The sequence below is a fragment of the Narcine bancroftii genome, chromosome 9, assembly GCF_036971445.1.
Source record: "Narcine bancroftii isolate sNarBan1 chromosome 9, sNarBan1.hap1, whole genome shotgun sequence".
NCBI lineage: Eukaryota > Metazoa > Chordata > Chondrichthyes > Torpediniformes > Narcinidae > Narcine > Narcine bancroftii.
In genome coordinates, this window is record NC_091477.1 from 68,287,189 (window position 1) to 68,308,115 (window position 20,927).

A 20,927-nucleotide genomic window follows, 5' to 3' on the forward strand; every position below is an offset into this window, starting at 1 on the left:
GTAAGGTGGAGTATCTCTACAGCTATAGCCAATAGCAAACAGTCAGTATCATATGTCCCCCCCATTACATCATCACAGCATGTCCCACGTCACTCAACTTTTACAGGTGCACCATCAAAAGCAGATTTGCTGGATGCATCAGAGCATGGGAGGGGAGCAGTTCAGCTGAAAGATTAGAACAAGCTACAGAAGGAGGTGAATGCAACTCAGAGCATAATGCAGACTCCCCCCTCCCCTCCATAGACTCCATCTACATCTCCCACAGCCTGGGACAAGCAACCACCAATCAGGGTGACACAATTCTGTTACTGTTATGGTGCAGGGAGCTAGGTTCGAATCCTCCATTGTCTGTAATGAGTTTGTGCATTCTCCCCGTGACCTTCATTGGGCTTACACAGGTGCTCCTGCTTCCTCCCACATTCTGCAGGCAAGATGTATGGAGTTGGTAAGGTGTGATTGAGCAGCAGAACTTTCAAAGGCTGGAAGGGCCATCTACTGTGTATTTGACTATAAAAAATACTGAAAGGTCCATCACACCCTGAACACACTCTCTTCTCCCTCCTCCCTTTGGGGAAAGAATGTGAAATCAGGCCTAACAATAGTTTCTTTCCAACAGCCAACGGGCTCCTGAATGAACCCCACCACAGTGCTCCCATGCTGCTCTTACATGATGCTGAATGATCTTCCTTTTCAAGGTAATCCATAAAATGTGCTATTTACACAGCTGTTTGAATGTTAGAGATAACCCGTTAGTCTGTTCGCAGAAGGGCGGCAGCATGGTTGGCATACTGGTTAACGCAATGCTGTTACTTTGCCAGCAATCGCGAATGGGGTTCCAATAAGGACTTTGTACATTCTCTTCGTGTCTGCGTGGATTTACTCCTGGGGTTCTGGCTTCCTCCCACCCGTCAAAATGTACCGGGGGTGTAGGATGTAATTGGGCAGCATGGGTTCATGGGTTGAAGGGGCCCGTTACCGTGCTGGATTAAATTTAAAAAAAAACAATGAAAACCCTTCTAACTGCACTAGATGTTTTGTGACAAACAGTGGCAATATTGACAAAGACTCATTCAGACTGTCAGCTTTCTAAGGAAGTGTTGGATCTCAGGATGGTAACCACTACACCAACATTGCAGGCAGTAAAGGGAATAGATCAGCTAAAAAGCTTCATGTTCTCTCCAAATTGTGGTATCACAGCCAGCAAGAGGCACACGGTGTCATTCAACGGAAGTCCCTCAGGAATTTCAGGGCAAAAGAAACACAATGATACCGAGCTGGAGGCCTAACAAGAATGTCTGGGTATGGTACTTATGCTATCTGGCAACTTCATATCCTAATACAGTGGTTCTCAACCTTTTTCTTTCCACTCACATCCCACTTTAAGTAATCCCTCTGCCGTCGGTGCTCTGTGATTAGTAAAGGATGGCTTAATGTGGGATGTGGGTGGGAAGGGAAGGTTGAGAATCACTGCTCTAGACCCAATTGCTACTGGAACATTTTGCTTGAGAAAAATGATCATGAAACAGTGCACATGACGAGTCAATTAAAACAGTGGTTTTCAAACCTTTTCCCACCCACAACTCACCTTAAGCCATCCCTTACTGATCACAGAGCACCTACGGCAGAGGGATTACTTAAAGTGGAATGTGAATGGAAAGAAAAATGTTGAGAACCACTGCCCTAATATATCAAGAGTTCAATTAAAAAATACCTGATGCAACAAATCCCAACAACCCCACTGCCAAATCTATATTTTTTTTTCTGTCGTAAATGCCAATCATGCGGAATTTGCAATTTGCTTTTGAAATGCTGCATGGAATTTTGAAATCCACCAGCCCTGTTTGTCTGCTGATGCTCTGATCACAGGGGAGAAAAATGCTGCAGGGGTGGGGTGGGGGGGGTGGGGGGGTGGGTTTAAAGCCCTAGGCAGAACTGCAGTAAGAACTAATAAGAATGTGAAGTTGTTTACCAGGAAATTATGGACTTTGAGACTGCAGAGCTTTTATTTCCGTGGATACTGGCAAATCAGTCTGTCATATTTCAGAGTACCTGCATGTTGCATTGCAAAAAACATCCAGTCCCAAGTATTAGAGCAGTGCAGGTGTCAAGGAGTGAATGTGTAGCAAAATGAAACAAAGGCATGAGAGGGTGATGCTCACTTGTGATATTGGGGACAATAATGAATGGTGGATTGCACCTGTACACCAGTACTGCTTTGGGTACATGAATGATGCTTTGGGTACATTACTGATGCTTTGGGTGCATGACTGATACATAGGTTGCATGACTGATGCTTTGGGTGCACGACCGATGCTTTGGGTGCATGACCGATGCTTTGGGTGCATGACCGATGCTTTGGGTGCATGACCGATGCTTTGGGTGCATGACCCATGCTTTGGGTGCATGGCCGATGCTTTGGGTGCATGACCCATGCTTTGGGTGCATGACCCATGCTTTGGGTGCATGGCCGATGCTTTGGGTGCATGACCCATGCTTTGGGTGCATGACCCATGCTTTGGGTGCATGACCCATGCTTTGGGTGCATGACCGATGCTTTGGGTGCATGACCGATGCTTTGGGTGCATGACCGATGCTTTGGGTGCATGACCGATGCTTTGCGTGCATGACCGATGCTTTGGGTGCATGACCGATGCTTTGGGTGCATGACCGATGCTTTGGGTGCATGACCGATGCTTTGGGTGCATGACTGATGATTTGGGTGCATGACTGATGATTTGGGTGCATGACTGATGCTTTGGGTACATGACTGATGAATTGGGTACATGACTGATGCTTTGGGTGCATGACTGATGCTTTGGGGGCATGACTGATTCTTTGGGTACATGACTGATGATTTGGGTACATGACTGATGCTTTGGGTACATGACTGATGCTTTGGGTACATGACTGATGAATTGGGTACATGACTGATGCTTTGGGTGCATGACTGATGCTTTGGGGGCATGACTGATGCTTTGGGTACATGACTGATGAATTGGGTACATGACTGATGCTTTGGGTGCATGACTGATGCTTTGGGTACATGACTGATGAATTGGGTACATGACTGATGCTTTGGGTGCATGACTGATGCTTTGGGTGCATGACTGATGCTTTGGGTGCATGACTGATGCTTTGGGCGCATGACTGATGCTTTGGGTTCATGACTGATGTTTTGGGTGCATGACTGATGATTTGGAAGACAGCCTCCAATAATTTGTGGACAAGGTGAGTGAAGAAAAACAAACTGCTGATCTTTTAAAATATTTAGACATTCAGCACGGTCTCAGACCAACTCAGCCCATGAGTCTGCACTGCCCAATTTACACCCAATTGACCTAGACCCCAGTTACGGTTTTAAATGAGGGAGGAATCCGGATCTCCCAGGGAAAACCACAGATGCGGGAAGAATGTACAAACTCTTTATAGGATTTGAACGCCACTCCCGATTGCTGGTACTGTAAGGTGTTATGCAAACCCCTACGCTGACTGTATGAAGGAAGGCACTGGGCTGATTGTGATCCAGAGGTGTGCGTCCTGCTTCTGCTTTAAGGTGATGAGCATGAAAGTTCATTTGTTATATTATACCAAGAACAGTGAGAAGGGTTCTTCTCCCGTGTAGTCAGGCAGGATATCTCTAACATTCATTCAACTGTGTAAAGAGAACAATGTCCAGAGTATAGGATTACAATGAAAAGAAAGACCAATTAGTACTGAGCCTGCGCTGCATGAGAGCACGGCTGTGTGGTTTATTCGGGAGCCTAATGGCTGCGGGGAAGAAACTGTCTTCAAGTCTGTTGATGCATGCTTTTGCACTGGAGCCTTTCCCTGATGGGAGGAGGGATAATGGAGGGTGAAAATGGGAGGAATATTGAAATCAGTGAGATGTTATCCAAAGATTTAAATCCCTCCCTCTGCAAGATTTCTTGGAAATGTTCTCAACACCTTCAGCACATTTCACTACGATAAAGTCCCAAAGTTAATGCACCTCATTTCACTTTGTTACAAAGCTCCAGGAATCAATTTTGTTGAACTCATTAAGAGATGAACACCTCCAAACCAAATCTTTAATAAAACCCATAATGTTCCAACATTACAGATAATGTATGAAGAACAATCTGTGAGCTGACACACACAGAACCTTTGATGCAGATTCAGTAGATGCCACAGCACAGGCCCTTCAACCCATGATGTTGTGCTGATCTATGTAAACCTACTCCTCAATCTACCTACCTCACATCCATAACTCTCTATATGTCTATCTTGGGGTTTTTTTTGAACGTTCAAAATGTATCAGCTTCCACCACCACCTCGCCACGTATTCTAGACACCCTCTGTGTAAAAAACATTCCTCTAACACCTCCCCCAAACTTTCCTCCTCACTTTAATCAGATGCCCTCTGGCTTTACTATTGTCAACCCAGGCAAAAGATCCTCTCTAAGCCCCTATAAACCTCTATTAGAGTGGACGTCATCCTTCATTGCTTGAAAAAGAAAGTCTCTTCTGCACCCTCTCCGAGACATCTACATCCTCTGTGATGGGACTAATGATTTGACCACTTACGTAATCCAAAATTTATTTCACCACGCTGGTAACATGTGGAATAGGTTAATGGGATATGGAGAGTATAACGTAGGATTTGCACAGGTCAGGATAAATTAATGGTCGATGGTCAACATAGATTCAGTATTGTGACAGTATCTCTTCTAGGGTTCCATTTACTGTTTGTACAAAGCATGCCAGTTATATTAACTCTAATGTATCTGCAACATTGTTTCCAAAAGCTTTATTACTCCCATATATAAAAAAGACTTTTTAAAGTAGTTAATTAGATCTGTTCTGTTCATATCTTAACTCAAGTTTCAGTTTGTTACACTGCTCAAGAAATCAACTTATTTTGATAAAAGCCATTAAAAAATTAACACCTTCAAGATTGAAGATTCAAGATTCAGGGTCCTAATACCTGAAATTGTTTTTGCCTGTTGTAAGGCAACCAGATTCGCCATCGGCAGAAGTTGCCTGAAGTGCCTCTTCCAGTCAGAGAAAGAGAAGAATGCTCCCCCCCCCCACCACAGAGTCACCGAGAGTCCGTAAATTTGCCTCCAGTGCTTCCGCAGCCCCCTCAGCCCACAGAGTACAGACCAAACCATTGGCGACCCGAGCTCCAGATCCGAATCTCCAACAAGGTCAGGAAACCTTCAGCGTCCGTGACACCTCTTTGCATCCTGGTTCCGATACTTGGTACCCCTTCAGCCAGTCTCCAGCAGTTCACAGCCTGGCACAAGTCACCCCAACAGTAGACTCCAGCATCCCACAGTCTCTGTGGGTTCCTTACCTCGAGTCGCCCACCGCAGACCCCCCCCCCCCCTCACTGGCCCGCCTGCGAGGTCACTGTCCCGTGCATCTCCTTCTCAGGGTGATCTTCCCGTTTTCCAGTGCCCTGTGCCTGTCTTCCGCTCCCCTGGAGTCTGCAACCCCTCGTGGTTGCTGCTTATCACAGGCGTCATCATCATGGGTGCAGACCAGGTTGCGGGATTTTAAATATAACTACCATTGGCTCCTTTAACGGGCCATTCAAAGCCTGTGGAGAGCTGACGGCAGTTAACTGGGCAGTTCAAATGATAAAACCTGCAAAGTCCAAGCACTTCAGGCAACATATGAAACACATTATATAAATTGACATGCACAAAACTTTTATTACAGGTTCTCTGCCTTAAATAACCCAAATGGCTGGGCATCTTCTGACCAGGCTTCTGCCCCCTGCCAATGCCATAGGGGTTCAATTGTTTCCTCATGGAAGTGATGTCTTGTTGCAGTCCACCAGATTCTTTCCTCTTGGTGATGGTCCTTTCTCAAGTTCAAGTTTATTATCATGTACAAACAGATAAAACAACATTTCTCCGGGCACATAATACAAAGCACATAATGATCTTTTTTTAATTAATTTATCAGTTTTCACAAAACCCTTCACTTTCTCATTGTAACACAAGACTCCATGACTTACACCCTGAACTTTTGTTATAGCATTTGAGTAGCCTGGATACTGCTCAAAATAAAGCTTTTCACTGGTATCATGGTACACATAATGAGACGTAAATTATCATGACGTGGGCATCAATGGCATTAACCGTGCTCATTGTGCATCACTAACACTCTGGTGTGGAGGCGGTGCTGGGACATTCCATGCACCCATTTGGTTAGAGGTGCTGACCATGCAGGTTTGGGGGAGGAGCAACCCTCACACATCCGACCAAGCAGCTGGAACAGATACCCTGGCCTCTCGCTCCCCGTCCCAGCGCAGGAGCATCCACCAACCCCTTCACCACAAAACAGATGCAGGCCATTTGGCCCCTTAAACCATACAGTACTATCATGACAGATCCACAGATGCCGCATGACCTGTTATGACTTTCCCCCACCCCCAGCATTTTCTATTTTTATTTCAGATTTCCAGTGACCTTCCGATGCTTTTGATTTTGCAACTTTGGAGCCACAAATTGTATTAGATCCCTGATTTTTAAACAAAATAGATGGGGAGAATGTTTTTGCCTACCCCAAGCCAAAGATTCGAGGTTGCACCAGTCATGAAAGCTGCATCTCTCTCAGTGGTGAGTTTGGAAGGGTTAATTCACTGAGGGAGCACCACCTTCATGGCAGGAGGCAGCGGTCCTCAAGATCAGTGACAAAAACAGGAGGCGTTTGCGAAAGCTCTGCTTTTTCTCGCTCCCCACCCCCCCTCTCTCTCTCTCTCTCTCTCTCTCTCATTGGGGGAGGTCTCGGTCCTTCGTAACATCCTGTGTGAGATGGGGAGGGGTCCAGGACAAGGAGGCGGGATCGCCGACCCAGTGCGCACGGAGGGGCCGTGGGCTCTGTCAGGTCGGTGTTACATCCACGAACCCACTCTCTCCCGTTCACAATATCATCGGCGCGGCCACAGAGAGGGAGGGAGGGAAACTGGAATTAAGAAAGAAACAGCCAGGGCTTGTGCTTTATTTATTTTAGAAAGATCTCTCCGCTGCATCCTTTGTGTGTCTGCAAGAGCCGTGGATTTTTACTGTGACAATGAACTCGTTCGGGACTGAGATGGATTGAAAGTCGGGCTTCTTCAATGAGAATTGCAAAGCAAAAGCAATTTTTCTTTTGCTGGTAGAGGAGGAGAAGGAGGGGGGTGGGGGGGGGGGGGAAGCATTTTGCATTTGAACACCCAGCCACGGATTGGGAAGCTATTGTTTAGATCGCACCTTTTGTACGTGTGTTGATTCCAACCTCTGCCCAGAACCTGACTGACCAGCTTCTTGGCCCCGTCTCCGTTGTCGGATTCTCTCTGCGCTTGGGCTTGAAAGACTCCCGCGGTCTTCGTCCTGGTGTGAAGATGCAGTGGATGTCGTCCATCCTGCCTCTCCTGGGGTGGATCGCCGCTGCCGTTCATGGCGACCAGAGACCCAGGAGTTGCTCGGACATGAGATACCTCTACAGCTCCAAAGGATTCGCAGTGACCGCGGTGCCTTCGACCGAGATCTCTGGTAAGAGGGGAGGCGCATGGGGTGGCGGGGTGGGGTGGGGGTGGCAGGCAACTCTTTTCAGAGAGAGTTTTGGGGGAAGGAGGGGTAGATTTTGGTGAAGGTAGTGGGGGGGGGGGGAACGGATGCGAATTGCATTTGGGTTGATAGCGCAGTGTTGGGGAGTTATTTGGTTTAATACGTGTGTTGGCCGATTCGGATGAGGCGTCGGAGTTTAACTGAGTAGGAAAGATCCGAGAAGCCCCCACTCGCCGACTCTTTTGTTGGGTTCGATACGATTCATAAATGACTCAACCTCAAGATGAAATAAAATAGCCCGAGTCAAACTGGTCCATGGAGGGGGGGGGGGCGGAGATGAAGAGGTGGGGTGGGGGAGGATGAAGAGGTGGAGTGGGGGAAGATGAAGAGGTGGGGTGGGGGGAGGATGAAGAGGTGGGGTGGGGGAAGATGAAGAGGTGGGGTGGGGGGAGGATGAAGAGGTAGGGTGGGGGAAGATGAAGAGGTGGGGTGGGGGGAGGATGAAGAGGTTGGGTGGGAGGAAGATGAAGAGGTTGGGTGGGAGGAAGATGAAGAGGTGGGGTGGGGGAGGATGAATAAGTGGGGTGGGGGAGATGAAGAGGTGGGGTGGGGGAGATGAAGAGGTGGGGTGGGAGAAGATGAATAAGTGGGGTGGGGAAGATGAAAAGGTGGGGTGGGGAAAGATGAAGAGGTGGGGTGGCGGGGAAGATGAAGGGGGGAGATGAAGAGGTGGGGTGGCGGGGAGGATGAAGAGGTGGGGGGAGATGAAGAGGTGGGGTGGGGGAGATGAGAAGTGTGGTGTGGTTCTAAAATCCCACTTTTAATTACTATGCTAAACAGTGTCCTGGGTTTAGCAGGAAGATTCCGTTCACTCAAAAGACAGACTCTGAACTCTTTAATCAGGGATCCTTTTGTTCAAGTGGACTGCCATGTGGCTTCGTCTTTTTACAACAAAAATTAAAAAGAAATGTCACCTGGGAGCCGGCAGGCAGGTCTCCTTGTGTCTGCCGACCATGGGCGGGCGGATCGGCCAGCCAACTCTGCCCGCTTGCATTGGGGAGAACGTGTCCTGCCTGGCTGGCCCCAATGGGTCAGATCTGTGATTTTTTGCGAGGCGTTTTGAAGTCGCTGCCCCTCTTTCCCCACCCGGAGCCCACGGGTGCGGGGACAATAGCTATTAGCGCAGGGAGATGACTGGCGCCTGCTTGCAGGGGAGCGTTGCCTTCGGACGGGTTTCTGGCCACTGCCTTGTATTGTGGTTCAGGAGAGGCTCTCACTTCTGGCTTATTGTTAAATTTTGAGAGGAATTAAGGGGGGGGGGGGAATCTTGAGGTATTTGCACGGGGCTAAATGCCATTGTGCCCGTGCGGAGGCAAGTGCCCTTGATGTGCGGGCAGTGGTCCATGTGTTCATTTGCATTCCACTTTCCCGGGAAGGCGCGCCGAATTCGAACATGGGGTCTTGTGGAAGTGAAGTGAGACCAGACTTTGGTTGTTGGAAGATTTACTGGCCCTTGATGCGTGCTGAAGGGGGGTGGGGGGGTGGGGAGTGAGCTGGAACCTTTTAGCATTGCTGGTGAGCGAGCAGGTACCAACCCCCTCCACCCATTCCAAAGCCTGGCCTTATTTCTGTGCCATCTTCAATCGGTAGGACAGGACAGTCCTCCAATCACTTGATGTTGGGATGGAGCTGTGGTTTCTCCCCCTATCTGTTTTTTGAGACATGCTTAGCATTTAAAAAGTGTGTTATCCTTCTAATCCAGGATCAGTTGACTGGGGAGACCACCTGCTCCTGCACCAAGCACCAGAATAACTCCTTCAAAAGCAAAACCTATTGAGGAAGTGTGCTGCTTTGTTGGACATTAGTCAAGGCAAGCTTATTGTCATCAAGTACAACCTGAGGAAACGGTATTTTCTGGTCCTCGGTGTAGAACACACCCAGACATATCACACATACAGACAAACAATACATAGGCAGGACAAGTATTTCATCTATACAAATAAATATGGTTTTGTACATATGAGAGTCTCAGATGGCTAGTGTGAACTGTTCAATTAATCATTCAGCATTCAAACTGCCCATGGGAATGAGAAGCCAAGAGGTTAAACAAGGATTTTAGCCAAGGAGTTAGCATTTTCCCCTGCATCTTTCCTGTAATGGATCTAAGAGATACTGCCATATTATGGAGATGGGAGAGACCTCACCAATGTCCATGCCAACACTTCCACTTGCCCTTGAATAAACAGTGAGAAGCTGGATGGACTTGACAGGTCAGGCAGCATTATGGTCAGTCAACCCTGTTGGGATGGATCCTTTGAGTCTCAAAGGGTTCCTGACCTGAAACATTGACTCTGACCCTGGACACTGCCTGACTAGCTCACTCACTCCACCTTCTCATCATTTTGCTCTTGATTCCAGTGTGTGCATTTCTTTGGTGTCTCTTGCTCACCCTGTTTCCAACACCCCTACCTTGTGTGAGGCCAAACTGGGCACTCAGGTGATTTAAATTTAGACATGCAGCATGTTAACAGGCCCTTTTGGCCTATGAGTCCATGCCGCCCAATTGCACCCAATTAACCTACAATCCCGGTAATGTTTTGAATGATGGGAGGAAACCCATGCAGACACAGGGAGAATGTACAAACTTACAGACAGCGTGGGGTTCAAACCTTGGGTCGCTGGCGCTGTAACAGCATTGCACTAACCACTATCCTATCCATTCTATACATTTTTGTCCCCCATAATGTAATGACATTTGTTCTTCAAATCTATTTAATTTGCAGCAAAAATTTCCAAAATGACCTGAGGTTATGAAAGATGACTGTTCTTTGTACTTCATGTTCAATGTACCTGCAGAGGCCCAAGTGTATTATGGTATTATTCTGTTGATTTTACTGTAATTTCAGAGCCCTGGGCTTTACACAATTTAGTTATCATGCCAAAGGATAGAATCATTTTGTCCAAGTGGTTATACAACTATACATGTTGTGCAGTTGAGGTGATAAGTTCAGTATATTATCTCAAAATCTGGGAGTGGGACCTCAATGCAATACCTGACCTTCAACTCTACTCATCTCTCCCTGCACTGACTGGTCCCCTTCTGCATTGACCTGCCTCCCCTGCACCATCATCTCCCCACACGCTGCCTGAGCCTCACCACTTCATCGCCCTTGTGCAGCTCTCTCCCTCTGCGCTCCTTCTCCACCCCAATGTCCTGTCACCTCTTTCCCAGAGCTGTCCCGTCCCCCATGCTACATACCTTCCCCCCCACTTCACACTCACTCACCACCTCCCGACCTCCCCTGCCTTACCTCATTTTCTCTACACTGCCCCACTAGTTCATCCCACCCCACTGCCCAATCTCTCCTGATCCCTTCAGTTCCCACCATTCAATCTCTTCCCAACATGTACTGTTTCCCCTGTAACATTACATTTCCCTAAACCACCCAACCTCTCTGATCCCCTTTTATCTCACTGGCCTATTTGTCATATACCTGCCCCATCTCTTCCACATTACCCCCTGATAGCCCCCTACTCACCCTCACCTTCCAGGTCATCTGCCAGTGCTCCACCTTTTTCACAGGCCCCATCCCCTCCCTCTCTCCAATTACCCTTGCCCTTCACTACCCAGTCTTCCCTTGCCCAAACTCTGATCTAGCTCAAAACAATCCCTGCATCAATTCATTCTCTCCTTTAATGCAGGCACATGTTGGTTCTTGTTACTCATGTTATCGCTCAGGCCAATTTCTTGGTGTATTTTATTATAAACTGGTTTAAGTGGAGAGAAAAGTTGAGGGGTTCTGTAGGTGGAACAGTGGAAGCAATGAGAAGCTGACAGATCTCAGGCAGCATCCATGGAGTGAAATGGTCCGTCAACATTGTGGGTCAGGACTCTTTTTAGAGTCCCATTCACTCAAGATTCCAGCAACTGCAGCTTTTGTGTTCCTCTTCGGGGGACAGTGGTAAAGAGTAGTTTGAGTGGGCTGTGCAGAGACCCCACAGGAGCTTGTGGAGGCATGGTTGGGGTTGACATAGTGGTTTGTATGAAGTCCTCAATGTTGGGGCTCCCAGTCTCCTAAGGTTATGCTGTTTGCAGTGAAGGCAGGACCGAGAGATGTGTTCAACTACCACCACTGGAATACTGTGTGGAGCACGGTTCTGGATCAAGTGTTGTTTATAGTGCCACCCATGCTTTTTCAGTCATTAATAAAAGGAGAAAATGTTGGAAACATCCAGTAGGTCAGGCAGCAACTGTGTGCAGAGAGAAACAGTTACTCTTTCAGGTCAAGGACATTTCTGCACGATGAGGAAAAGTGAAAGAATGATAAAATAAGTCTGTTTGAGTTTCGTGTAGAACAGTGGTTCTCAACTTTTCTTCTTTCCACTCACATCCCACTAAGTAATCCTTATCCCATTAATGCTCTGTGATTAGTAAGGGGTTATGTAAGGTGGTCTGAGCAGGAAGATACCCAATTTTTACTGAAATATTTCGCTGGAGGAAAAATCATCATTGCCCATTTCCTTTAGTTATGAAACCGTGCACATAACGAGTCAATGAGGTACAGTTGAAAGGGTAGTTTTCAAACTTTTTCTTCCCACACACATACCACCTTAAGCAATCACAGAGCACCAATGGCATCTTTCTTTATTCTTTGGCTTGGCTTCGCGGACGAAGATTTATGGAGGGGTAAATGTCCACGTCTGCTGCAGGCTTGTTGGTGACTGACAAGTCCGATGCGGGACAGGCAGGCACGGTTGCAGCGGTTGCAAAGGAAAATTGGTTGGTTGGGGTTGGGTGTTGGGTTTTCCTCCTTTGTCTTTTGTCAGTGAGGTGGGCTCTGCGGTCTTCTTCAAAGGAGGTTGCTGCCCGCTGAACTGTGAGGCGCCAAGATGCACGGTTGGAGGCGATATCGGCCCACTGGCGGTGGTCAATGGGGCAGGCACCAAGAGATTTCTTTAAGCAGTCCTTGTACCTCTTCTTTGGTGCACCTCTGTCTCGGTGGCAAGTGGAGAGCTCGCTATAGAACACGATCTTGGGAATGGCATAGGGAATACTTAAAAGAGGTATGTGAGTGGAAAGAAAAAAGGTTGAGAACCACTGGTGTAGAATGTGCATTTTTACAATTTCAGTCAGCTCCATTGAATATGTTTCCAAAAAATGTTTACCCTCTGGCAGCAACACTGGGGATATTAAGGATATTGATTGCAATAAACAATAGAAAACAATTGCCCATAATTTTCACTGCACACTTTCGATGTGGTGCTCCAAGCTTAACACCTCAAATACTTCCCATTGTTAGTGAGAAAACCTGATGCAGTGCCAGTGATGGAAATCCAGATCTTTCTCACGGACAGAGTTATCAAACACGAGATTCCTTTTCTCTCTGGAATCCTTTCATCTTCATTGCTGAATGGTAACTTGTGGAGGGAGATGAACATGGACTCTTTGGATTCAATTCTCAGACTATATTTTGGTATATTCTGCTGCCAACTGTGAGCTGTGGAGGAGCTCAGTGGGTCAAACAGCATCCATGGGTAGAAGTGGTCAGGTAAAATTTTGGGTCTGGATACTTTTTCAAGACTAAAGTAAAAAGAAGTTGATATTGCGTTTTTCTATTCTTTTATTAAATTATTTTCTGATCTCCTGGGAAAACCCACGGAGGCACGGGTAGAACGTATAAACTTACAGACAGCGCGGTCCTGAACGCTAGCTCTGTAACAGTGTGGCCTTGCTTTAACCCTTTAACACCTGCAGAACCTCCCTAATCCTCTCCATCCAGTTACTCCTTTCCATGAACAATTCGTTCCTTGAATCAGACCTTCGAGTATTCCTTTCTTCATTACAATGGCGTTACTAGGGTTGGTGGCACCCGGTGCGTAACTCGTGATGTCACACCCTTCCCTACCCCCCCTCCTACCCCTCCTACCCCACCTCCCCATGGAGTAACTGATCAGAAGCTTTTTTTGATTTTTCTCCTTTTCCTTTAATTACTACTTCATTCTCAAAAAGTTATTAATACAGGTTTACAAATACTAATGACCACAATATTGTAGCTAAAACACCAGAAAATTTGACAAAAGCAGCGATTATAAAAACACCAGCAGCTGCGAAAACAACAGCGTGTGGTTGTGGCGCGGGAAGACGAAACTACATGATTCGAAGCATCATTATCAGTGGGTAACAATGACAGCTTTAGGAGGCTCAAAAAGTAAATTAGCCTAGAATTTTAGTCTTGTTGGCATATATGTAAGCTGGGCTTATGAAAAATATTTTGTTGCTATAACTAATGACGGGGGTATTTTTGATATAAAAAAAATATATTTCTACTGAAACACTGCACACCAATTTTACAGAGAGTCATTTTGGTGTTGCCCCCTCTGATGGTGTCACCACCTGGTGTGTTTCGCACACCCCTAGTGAGGCCAGTGCTCATTTTATCTTTTCAGTTTTAGAACACATATCGTGGATATGGCCTCTTAGCTGTTGGCCTGTGCTCCGCCCCCCCCCCCACCTCTTTTCCCTCCTTCCCGCCTATTTATTTGAGTGCTCATACCTTGATGAAGGGCTCAGGCCTGAAACATTGGTTATATATCTTTGCCTCCTATGGATGCTGCCGGACCTGCTGAGTTTCTCCAGCACTTTTGTATTATTAAATGTATCCTCGATTTGTGTGTTACCCTTCTGACCAGTTCAAGGTTGCCTTTAAGCTCTGCCCCAACAACCCAACCCCACCCCCCCATCAGTGTTTCTGTTCTTGCGAACAGAGATTGTATTTCTTCAATGTTTGTTTCAATTCAAGCAGGAATATGATACCTGTTGCTGTTCGCTTGGTTTTCTCTTCAGTGGCAGCTGTAAAACATTGTGTTTTATACAGCAAAATCAAATCAGCTGTGGAGCCTATGAAACACTTTAGAGCTCTAATGACAACGTACAGTACAGGATGAAAGATCTCAACCACTTTGCCTGCTGCAATATCCAGCGAAAATAAGTGACCAGATAAATCTCATTTTAGTACTGCTGGTTGAAGGAGAAATGATGGTTGGGATTCGAGATGAACTCCCATGCCCCTCCAGACAAATCAGTAAATATGGCATCAAATGGATACTGTTTTTCATTCTTTTTGCAGAAGTGCTGATTCTTTATGGTGAATGATACAAAAGTAAAGCTGTGAAGCAGTGCCAGCACTAAAGAAGCCCACTCACTGCCTTTGCAGAGGTCTCCTGACATCCCTTCTCATACTAAAGCAAGGGTCCCCAAACTTTTCAGACCATCGACCCCTTCAGGGACTACGTAGTCCCTCATCTACCTCCCAGGAATGGAATCCCGGCACTGGACAGGGTGGGGGGGGACTGGGTAGGGTGGCCAGACATCTGGATTTAGGCTGGACAGTCCGGCTTTGAGCCCTCTGTCCTCCATCCAGCGCCACCTCAAGTTGGACGTTAATTTGTCCTCCAAAGGCTCTATACCCCCCCCCCACCAAATGGAGGACAAATTAAAGGGGAGAAAGGGCACTTGCGTTAAATGCAGCGTCCTGGAGCCTGCAGGCCATTTGCAGCCAGCAGGCGCATGTGCGATGAGGGGAAATGCTTGAAGTGGTGGATGGAGAGGGGGAGTGGTGTGCAGGTGCTATTTTAAATTGGCCCCCCTGCGTTATCGACCCCCCCCCCTGGTGTTATTGACCCCCTTTGACCTCCTGGCAGTTATCGACCCCTCCTCCCAGATGATCCCATCGACTCCTGGGGACCTCTACACTAAAGTAAATATTGCCACTGAGGCAGAAACAACCTGGATGGTCCTGTGCGTGAGTTATGAACTGTATCGAACCTGCTAGCCTTGTGTACAGTGACACCTGTGACATCCAGCGTAGACTCTTCCACTGTTATTCCTTGTTTGCATTCTAATTTTTAACCTCATGAAATGGGAACTTGTTCAAAACTCTACGGGCCATAAGTCATCTCAGACCAAGTGTGACAGGGTTTGGCTCAGATGTTTTTGAAGTTTTAAAATTTGTAATCCATCTATGGGCTCACCACTCCTATACTGTGGTCTTCACTGGCTCTGCAACCTTTTAAGAGTTCCATCCACTTACACTTCCCTCATTCATTAGACTTCCCCAAAGGACCTGTGCTTTTCAAGTGGATAGCCCTGTCTCTCAAAAGTTATTTCCCTAAACCTCTCTGCCACTAAGACATCACACCAACCCCCTCCCCCCCCCCCCCCCTCACCACCCCACCACACCACAAACCAATTTCCAACCCCGACAGCAGAGAGGCAAAGGTAGTAGAGTCTCTGACTCACGGATGTAGGATCCTGGGTCCAATTCTATTGCTGTCTGTGTAGAGTATGCACACTCTCCCTGTTTCCGTTCACATCTCAAAGATGTGCAGCTCGGTGAGTGAATTGATCAATGTAAATTGCCCCAAGTGTGGAGGTGAGTGGTGGAACCTTGAGGGAGGAGGGAGGGAGGGAATGATAGGAATGTGGGTAGAATAGATTGCAGGGAAAATTAGAAGGGATGGGATTGAGAACCAGCATGACCTTATTGGGCCAGATGGCCTCCTTTGTAGGGTGGAAATATGGACCATATTGGAAGACCCACCTCATTATCCCTCCTTTAGATCAGTGAGAGCTTTTGTATAATGGTGCTGCTGTGATGTGCTTGCAGTTAAGATAGTACAGTTAGGTTTCTCCGTGGATTGAATTCATATTGCATTTGTTGGGTGTTGATTGGCTATAGTACAGGAACCTTGCTGCGAGGTTCACACATGCAGATGTGGGTTGTAAAATGGATTGTGTTGGATCGTGATGAATCATAGAACACTACAGCACAAAAAACAGGGCATTTGGCCCTTCTCGTCTGTGCCAAAATATCATTCCACTAGTCCCACTAACCTGCACCCATTCCATAACGAGAGTGTGCATAAATATGTGCACTCGTGGAATCATCTGATTCACATTGTGTTCCCCAGTAACTGAAACCTTTGGTGCAGGCTTTGGGAGTCTCAAAGAATAATAGATTCAGCATGGAAGCAGACCCTTTGGTCCAGCAAGTCTTGACAATTGCACCACTCCTTGCATAACCCATTTTATTTCCCCCATAATCCCATCAACACCCCTCTCCCTACAGATTCTACCACCCACTAGGAACCATTCACCATGCCCAATGAGCCAACTATCCTCCTCATTTCAGAATCTGGGGGGAAGAATGGAGCACATTGTTGGGGGGATGGGGGTGGCGGCAGCAGGGGGAACCCACCTGCAAATTATATGGCCATTGAGCACTGGAGGTGGAGCGAATCTGGTTCGTTGGAGCTTTAATAGCTGCACCAGTGTGGCCCCTCGTCTGGTGTAGAGAGGACGGGAGTGGGACCGCGGACACAAGTGTTGTCGCAGCATAATTGGCCAATGCTATGCTCCTGTGGACAGCGCCATTGCGCTATTAACTGATGATCAGCAAACTTTCAGGACATTGGCGCTAACTTGCCTGAGCCTATTTAAATTGGTGCCCTGGCATATTTTAGACCCAAGTGATAGAGCGAATCAACCCCTGCCCCTACCACCCCTTCCCTTGTCTTCCCTGTAGTACCTCTGACAGAGTTGGAGCAGTGAGGCAGCTCTCCAGACAGTGCATGTGAGCACCTCTGATAATGCAGTACTCTCCCAGCGGTGCGCTGGAGTACCTCCAACTGCGCCACACTCCCCTTACATTCCACTTGAGTGTTTCCACCACCACCACCCCCCCTAACCCCTGTCCCAGATGTGCACAGATGTCCAGAGCATGAATTCAGCCCATGCCACAAATTAGAGGCCAAATTGCAGCTTATTGTCTGCTGCCTGCAGTAGGACTTGTGTGGGAGCTTTAGTTTATACATAGTGGAGCTTTCAAAGGCTAACCCACCCTGCTCCCCTTCTGTTGTCTAAGGAAATTTTTTTAAAAGTAGACTACTCTAATATTTGGCCTGCTTGGTAAAAATTCATGTGACAAAAGATGAGGGGTTTGGCCTCTATTCAGGACAGTGGGAGGTGCCTGGGCGGCCACCCTTGCTCAGTGAAGCCATGTTTTGTTGGCGAACAATAAATCCATTCACATATCCTCTGTCCCAAAACACCACTGGCTCATTGCCCTTGCAAGACTCTTGTTTTTCCATGTTGCAGTAATTCGTACGCCAGCTTCTGATGGTCTTCCATCGCGAAAGGCTCAATATCTGTTTCCTCCAAATAAAATGGGAAATGCCAACAAGGCAGCATCTGCACCAAGAGGGACAGGTTTAACCCTTCAGGTCAAGGTTAGAGGCACAATGGCACAGCTAGCAGAGCCCCTCCCTCCCTGCACTGGAGACTAGGGTTCAACCCGGACCTTGGCACTCTCTGAGTGGAGTTTGCATCTTCTCCCTTTGGGTGGGCTGCTCCGGCTTCCCCCTGCATCCTGAAGGCGAGCAGGTCAGCAGCTTAGTTATTAGCTGCTGCAAGTTGCCCCTGGTGCCCGGGCGAGTGGTGGAATCGGGAAGGAGATGAGGGGAAGGCCGTAACATTTTTCAAAACGGGATGAGTGTGCAGGGATGGTTGGAGTGGGTCCCTTGAGCTGAAGGGCAGGTCCAAAATGAGTCTAGGATCATTCAGAACCTAAAAAAGGCTGACGCGGAGAAACGGAAGCTAATCCTGCTCTGGTACAGAGCCGTCATTGGTTGGAGGTTTTATAAGATATGTGGAACCATCTGGGAATAGCACCCACTGCGCTTTGTGGCATCAGCAATCAGACCACTTCAACTTCTGCTCCACTATGTGGAATAGTAGCCCTCAGGTATTCATGCAGCAAAATTTGGGGGGGGATGAAACGCTGTGTGGTAATCAGTCTAGTGTGTGTTTCTCCAAGTTACTTTAATATGCCAAGATCATGCTATTTACCTCTAGCTTGGCTTTGGATTTGAATGCATTTTAGTTTTGGAACCCTCCAATTCTTGCTTTATTCTTTCCTGCCTTTTATTTTTACATCTTGTTTGGAAGAGGACGTCACTGCTGTGGTGCTTCTGAAGGCTTTCTTGGAGAAATCTTTAGCAGATGCTGTGGGTTTGTAACCTGCAACAACATCCCAAATTTGATATTTGAACAGCCTGAAGTGCTTTTTGGTCTTATCTCCCAATGTCAGCAGAGAGTTTCATTTCTACTTGGATATAGTTCAGGATCTCTGCATTTGCTGCTACCACTGTCCACCGACAATCCTTGTTGAACCTGGTGGCCTCCTCGGCTATTTCAGAGGATGTTTTAAGGAACGTCCATTATTGGTGGGTCTGCAGATAAACACGGGCCTGCCTGACTAAGGACATTAATGAACCTGGTGGGGTTTTAAACAATTGAATGAATGGTTCTCTGGTCCTCTTCATTAATAATTGTTTGGCACAGGCTAGACGAGCCTATAGTGTTCTATGGTTTAAAATTCTTAATGCTAATTAGACAAAAAGAAAACCCCAAGACTTGACCATGCAGTCTCTCATTCAGCTTTCTTATTCAAAAAGGTCTTGACTGGTTTTTTTAAAAACTTCAACATCACATTCTTTCACTAACCCACTGCCCTTGATTGTCTTAAAATCCATTGATCTCTTTCTTGAATAAAATCAACAGCCAAGGGCTCTCAGCCGTTTCAGGTGGGGGATTCCACAGATTCATTGCCCTCTGTGAACAGAGATTTTCTCTGTCCTGAATGACTGACCTCCTGTTTTGAGACCCACCAGCCTGGGGAAGTGCCTTACTTTTACCCTCTCCGGCTTGCTCCTTTCAGTGAGGCACCATTAGCGGCAGCTCTGTCTCAGCACCAGGTTCAAATCCCACGCTAACTGCGAGGGGTTAGTGCATTTTGCCCATGTCCGTGTGGGCTTTCTCGAGGTGCTCCAGTTTCCTCCCACATTAGAAGAGAGTCTGGGGTGAGTGGGTTAATCGGTCTCATGGGTGCATTTGGTCAGCATGGACTAGTGGGCCATGAGGACCGGTTACCATTCTGTATCTCAAAAGAAAATTAAAATGTTGTGGCGAACCGCGCCACTCCATTATCAAGCTGGCATCCAGCGTTGCGGGCCCCCCACAGGATCAGGAATTCCCGGTTGCTCGGGGGGGGCACGGGGCACAAAGAACTCTGGAGGCACGTGACTTCAGAGGCCGGGTGATTATGATAGCGCACCAACTGTAATTATTTAAACTCCTGCGTAGATTCCATTAAACAGGTCTGTTGGTCCTGCTCAGAGATAACTTTATTCACTGCACCACTCGCTACAACATGCCAATTGCTCTGGGATTTGAACTGAAAGCCCTGGGTGGTTTATTGGGATGTTGGATTGGTGAAGTTAACCTGCCACTGAATCGACTCCTCTGAAATTTATTGATCGATCAATGATGACCACAGTTGCATCTTTGAGTGCCAATCCACATTAGTGCAGGGAGAAATGTGGCATACAGTCACGAGAAGCCACTAGTCATCAGGCTCGATTTTGATGTGTGCCAACCTGAAATGATCTCTGGCGTGATTTATTTACGATCGAGCCCAGAGAAACTGTGTACGACTGTGTAGAGGTGGCACGGCTAGTGGAGCAGATAGCACAATGCTGTTACAGCACCAGAGATCAGGACCGGGGTTCAAATCCCGCGCTGTCTGTAAGGAGTTTGTACGACCTCCCCGTGTCTGCGTGGGTTTTCCCCGTGGGCTCCAGTTTCCTCCCTCCCTTCAAAATGTACTGGGGGTGTAGGTTAATTGGACAGCATGAAAGGGCCTGTTACCATGTCGTATGTCTACATTTAAATTAAATCTATAATTTAAAAAAGTATACATTTAACCTGATCCATTTTCAATCCGCTGTACTCCGTTCATCTTGGTCTTGCCCAATACTTGTTTCCCACCTCATCCGTACCATGCTCTTCGCCGTCATCTTTGAACTTACCATCTCTCCTGGTTGAGAGCTTCCTCCCAATTGTGCCCCAATCACAATGGGCAAACCTTGACCTTTACAATTGTACAGGCCGTAACGAAGCAAGGACATAACAGTGCTGGAGGTAACCAAAAGAGATTAATTAACCTGGTTAATATGTCGGATGAGCAAATTGTCACATGGAGAGAGGCTAAGCTATTTGGATCTGAATTCTCTGCATTTCAGGAAGATGAGAGGTTACCTTGTTTAAACATGCAAAGTCCTGCCAGGGGTCTGAAAGAATGCGATTTATCATTTGTGGAGAGCAGTGAGCAAGGGGGACATGATTGAAGGACAAGGGGCCAATACTGAGCTCTGTAGAAATTTCTGCTCCCAAAAGGAGGTGACTCTCTGCAATTCTCTACCCGAGGGAGTAGTAGAGGATGGATCATGGATGGGACAGGTATGAAAGGGTGGTTGCAGGTCAGTGGGGAC

At 47.2% G+C, this 20,927-nt stretch overlaps 1 protein-coding gene across 1 annotated transcript in view; it reads left to right on the top strand.

Moving 5' to 3' along the window:
- The first annotated feature begins 7,185 nt into the window (after positions 1-7,185).
- LOC138742232 (glypican-1-like) overlaps positions 7,186-20,927 on the top strand; it is a 191,994-nt gene continuing 178,252 nt past the window's right edge. Inside the window, exon 1 of the mRNA XM_069896344.1 lies at positions 7,186-7,523. Within this exon, the coding sequence (XP_069752445.1) occupies positions 7,373-7,523 (151 nt within the window). The 5' untranslated portion in view covers positions 7,186-7,372. The remainder of the gene's footprint in view (positions 7,524-20,927) is intronic.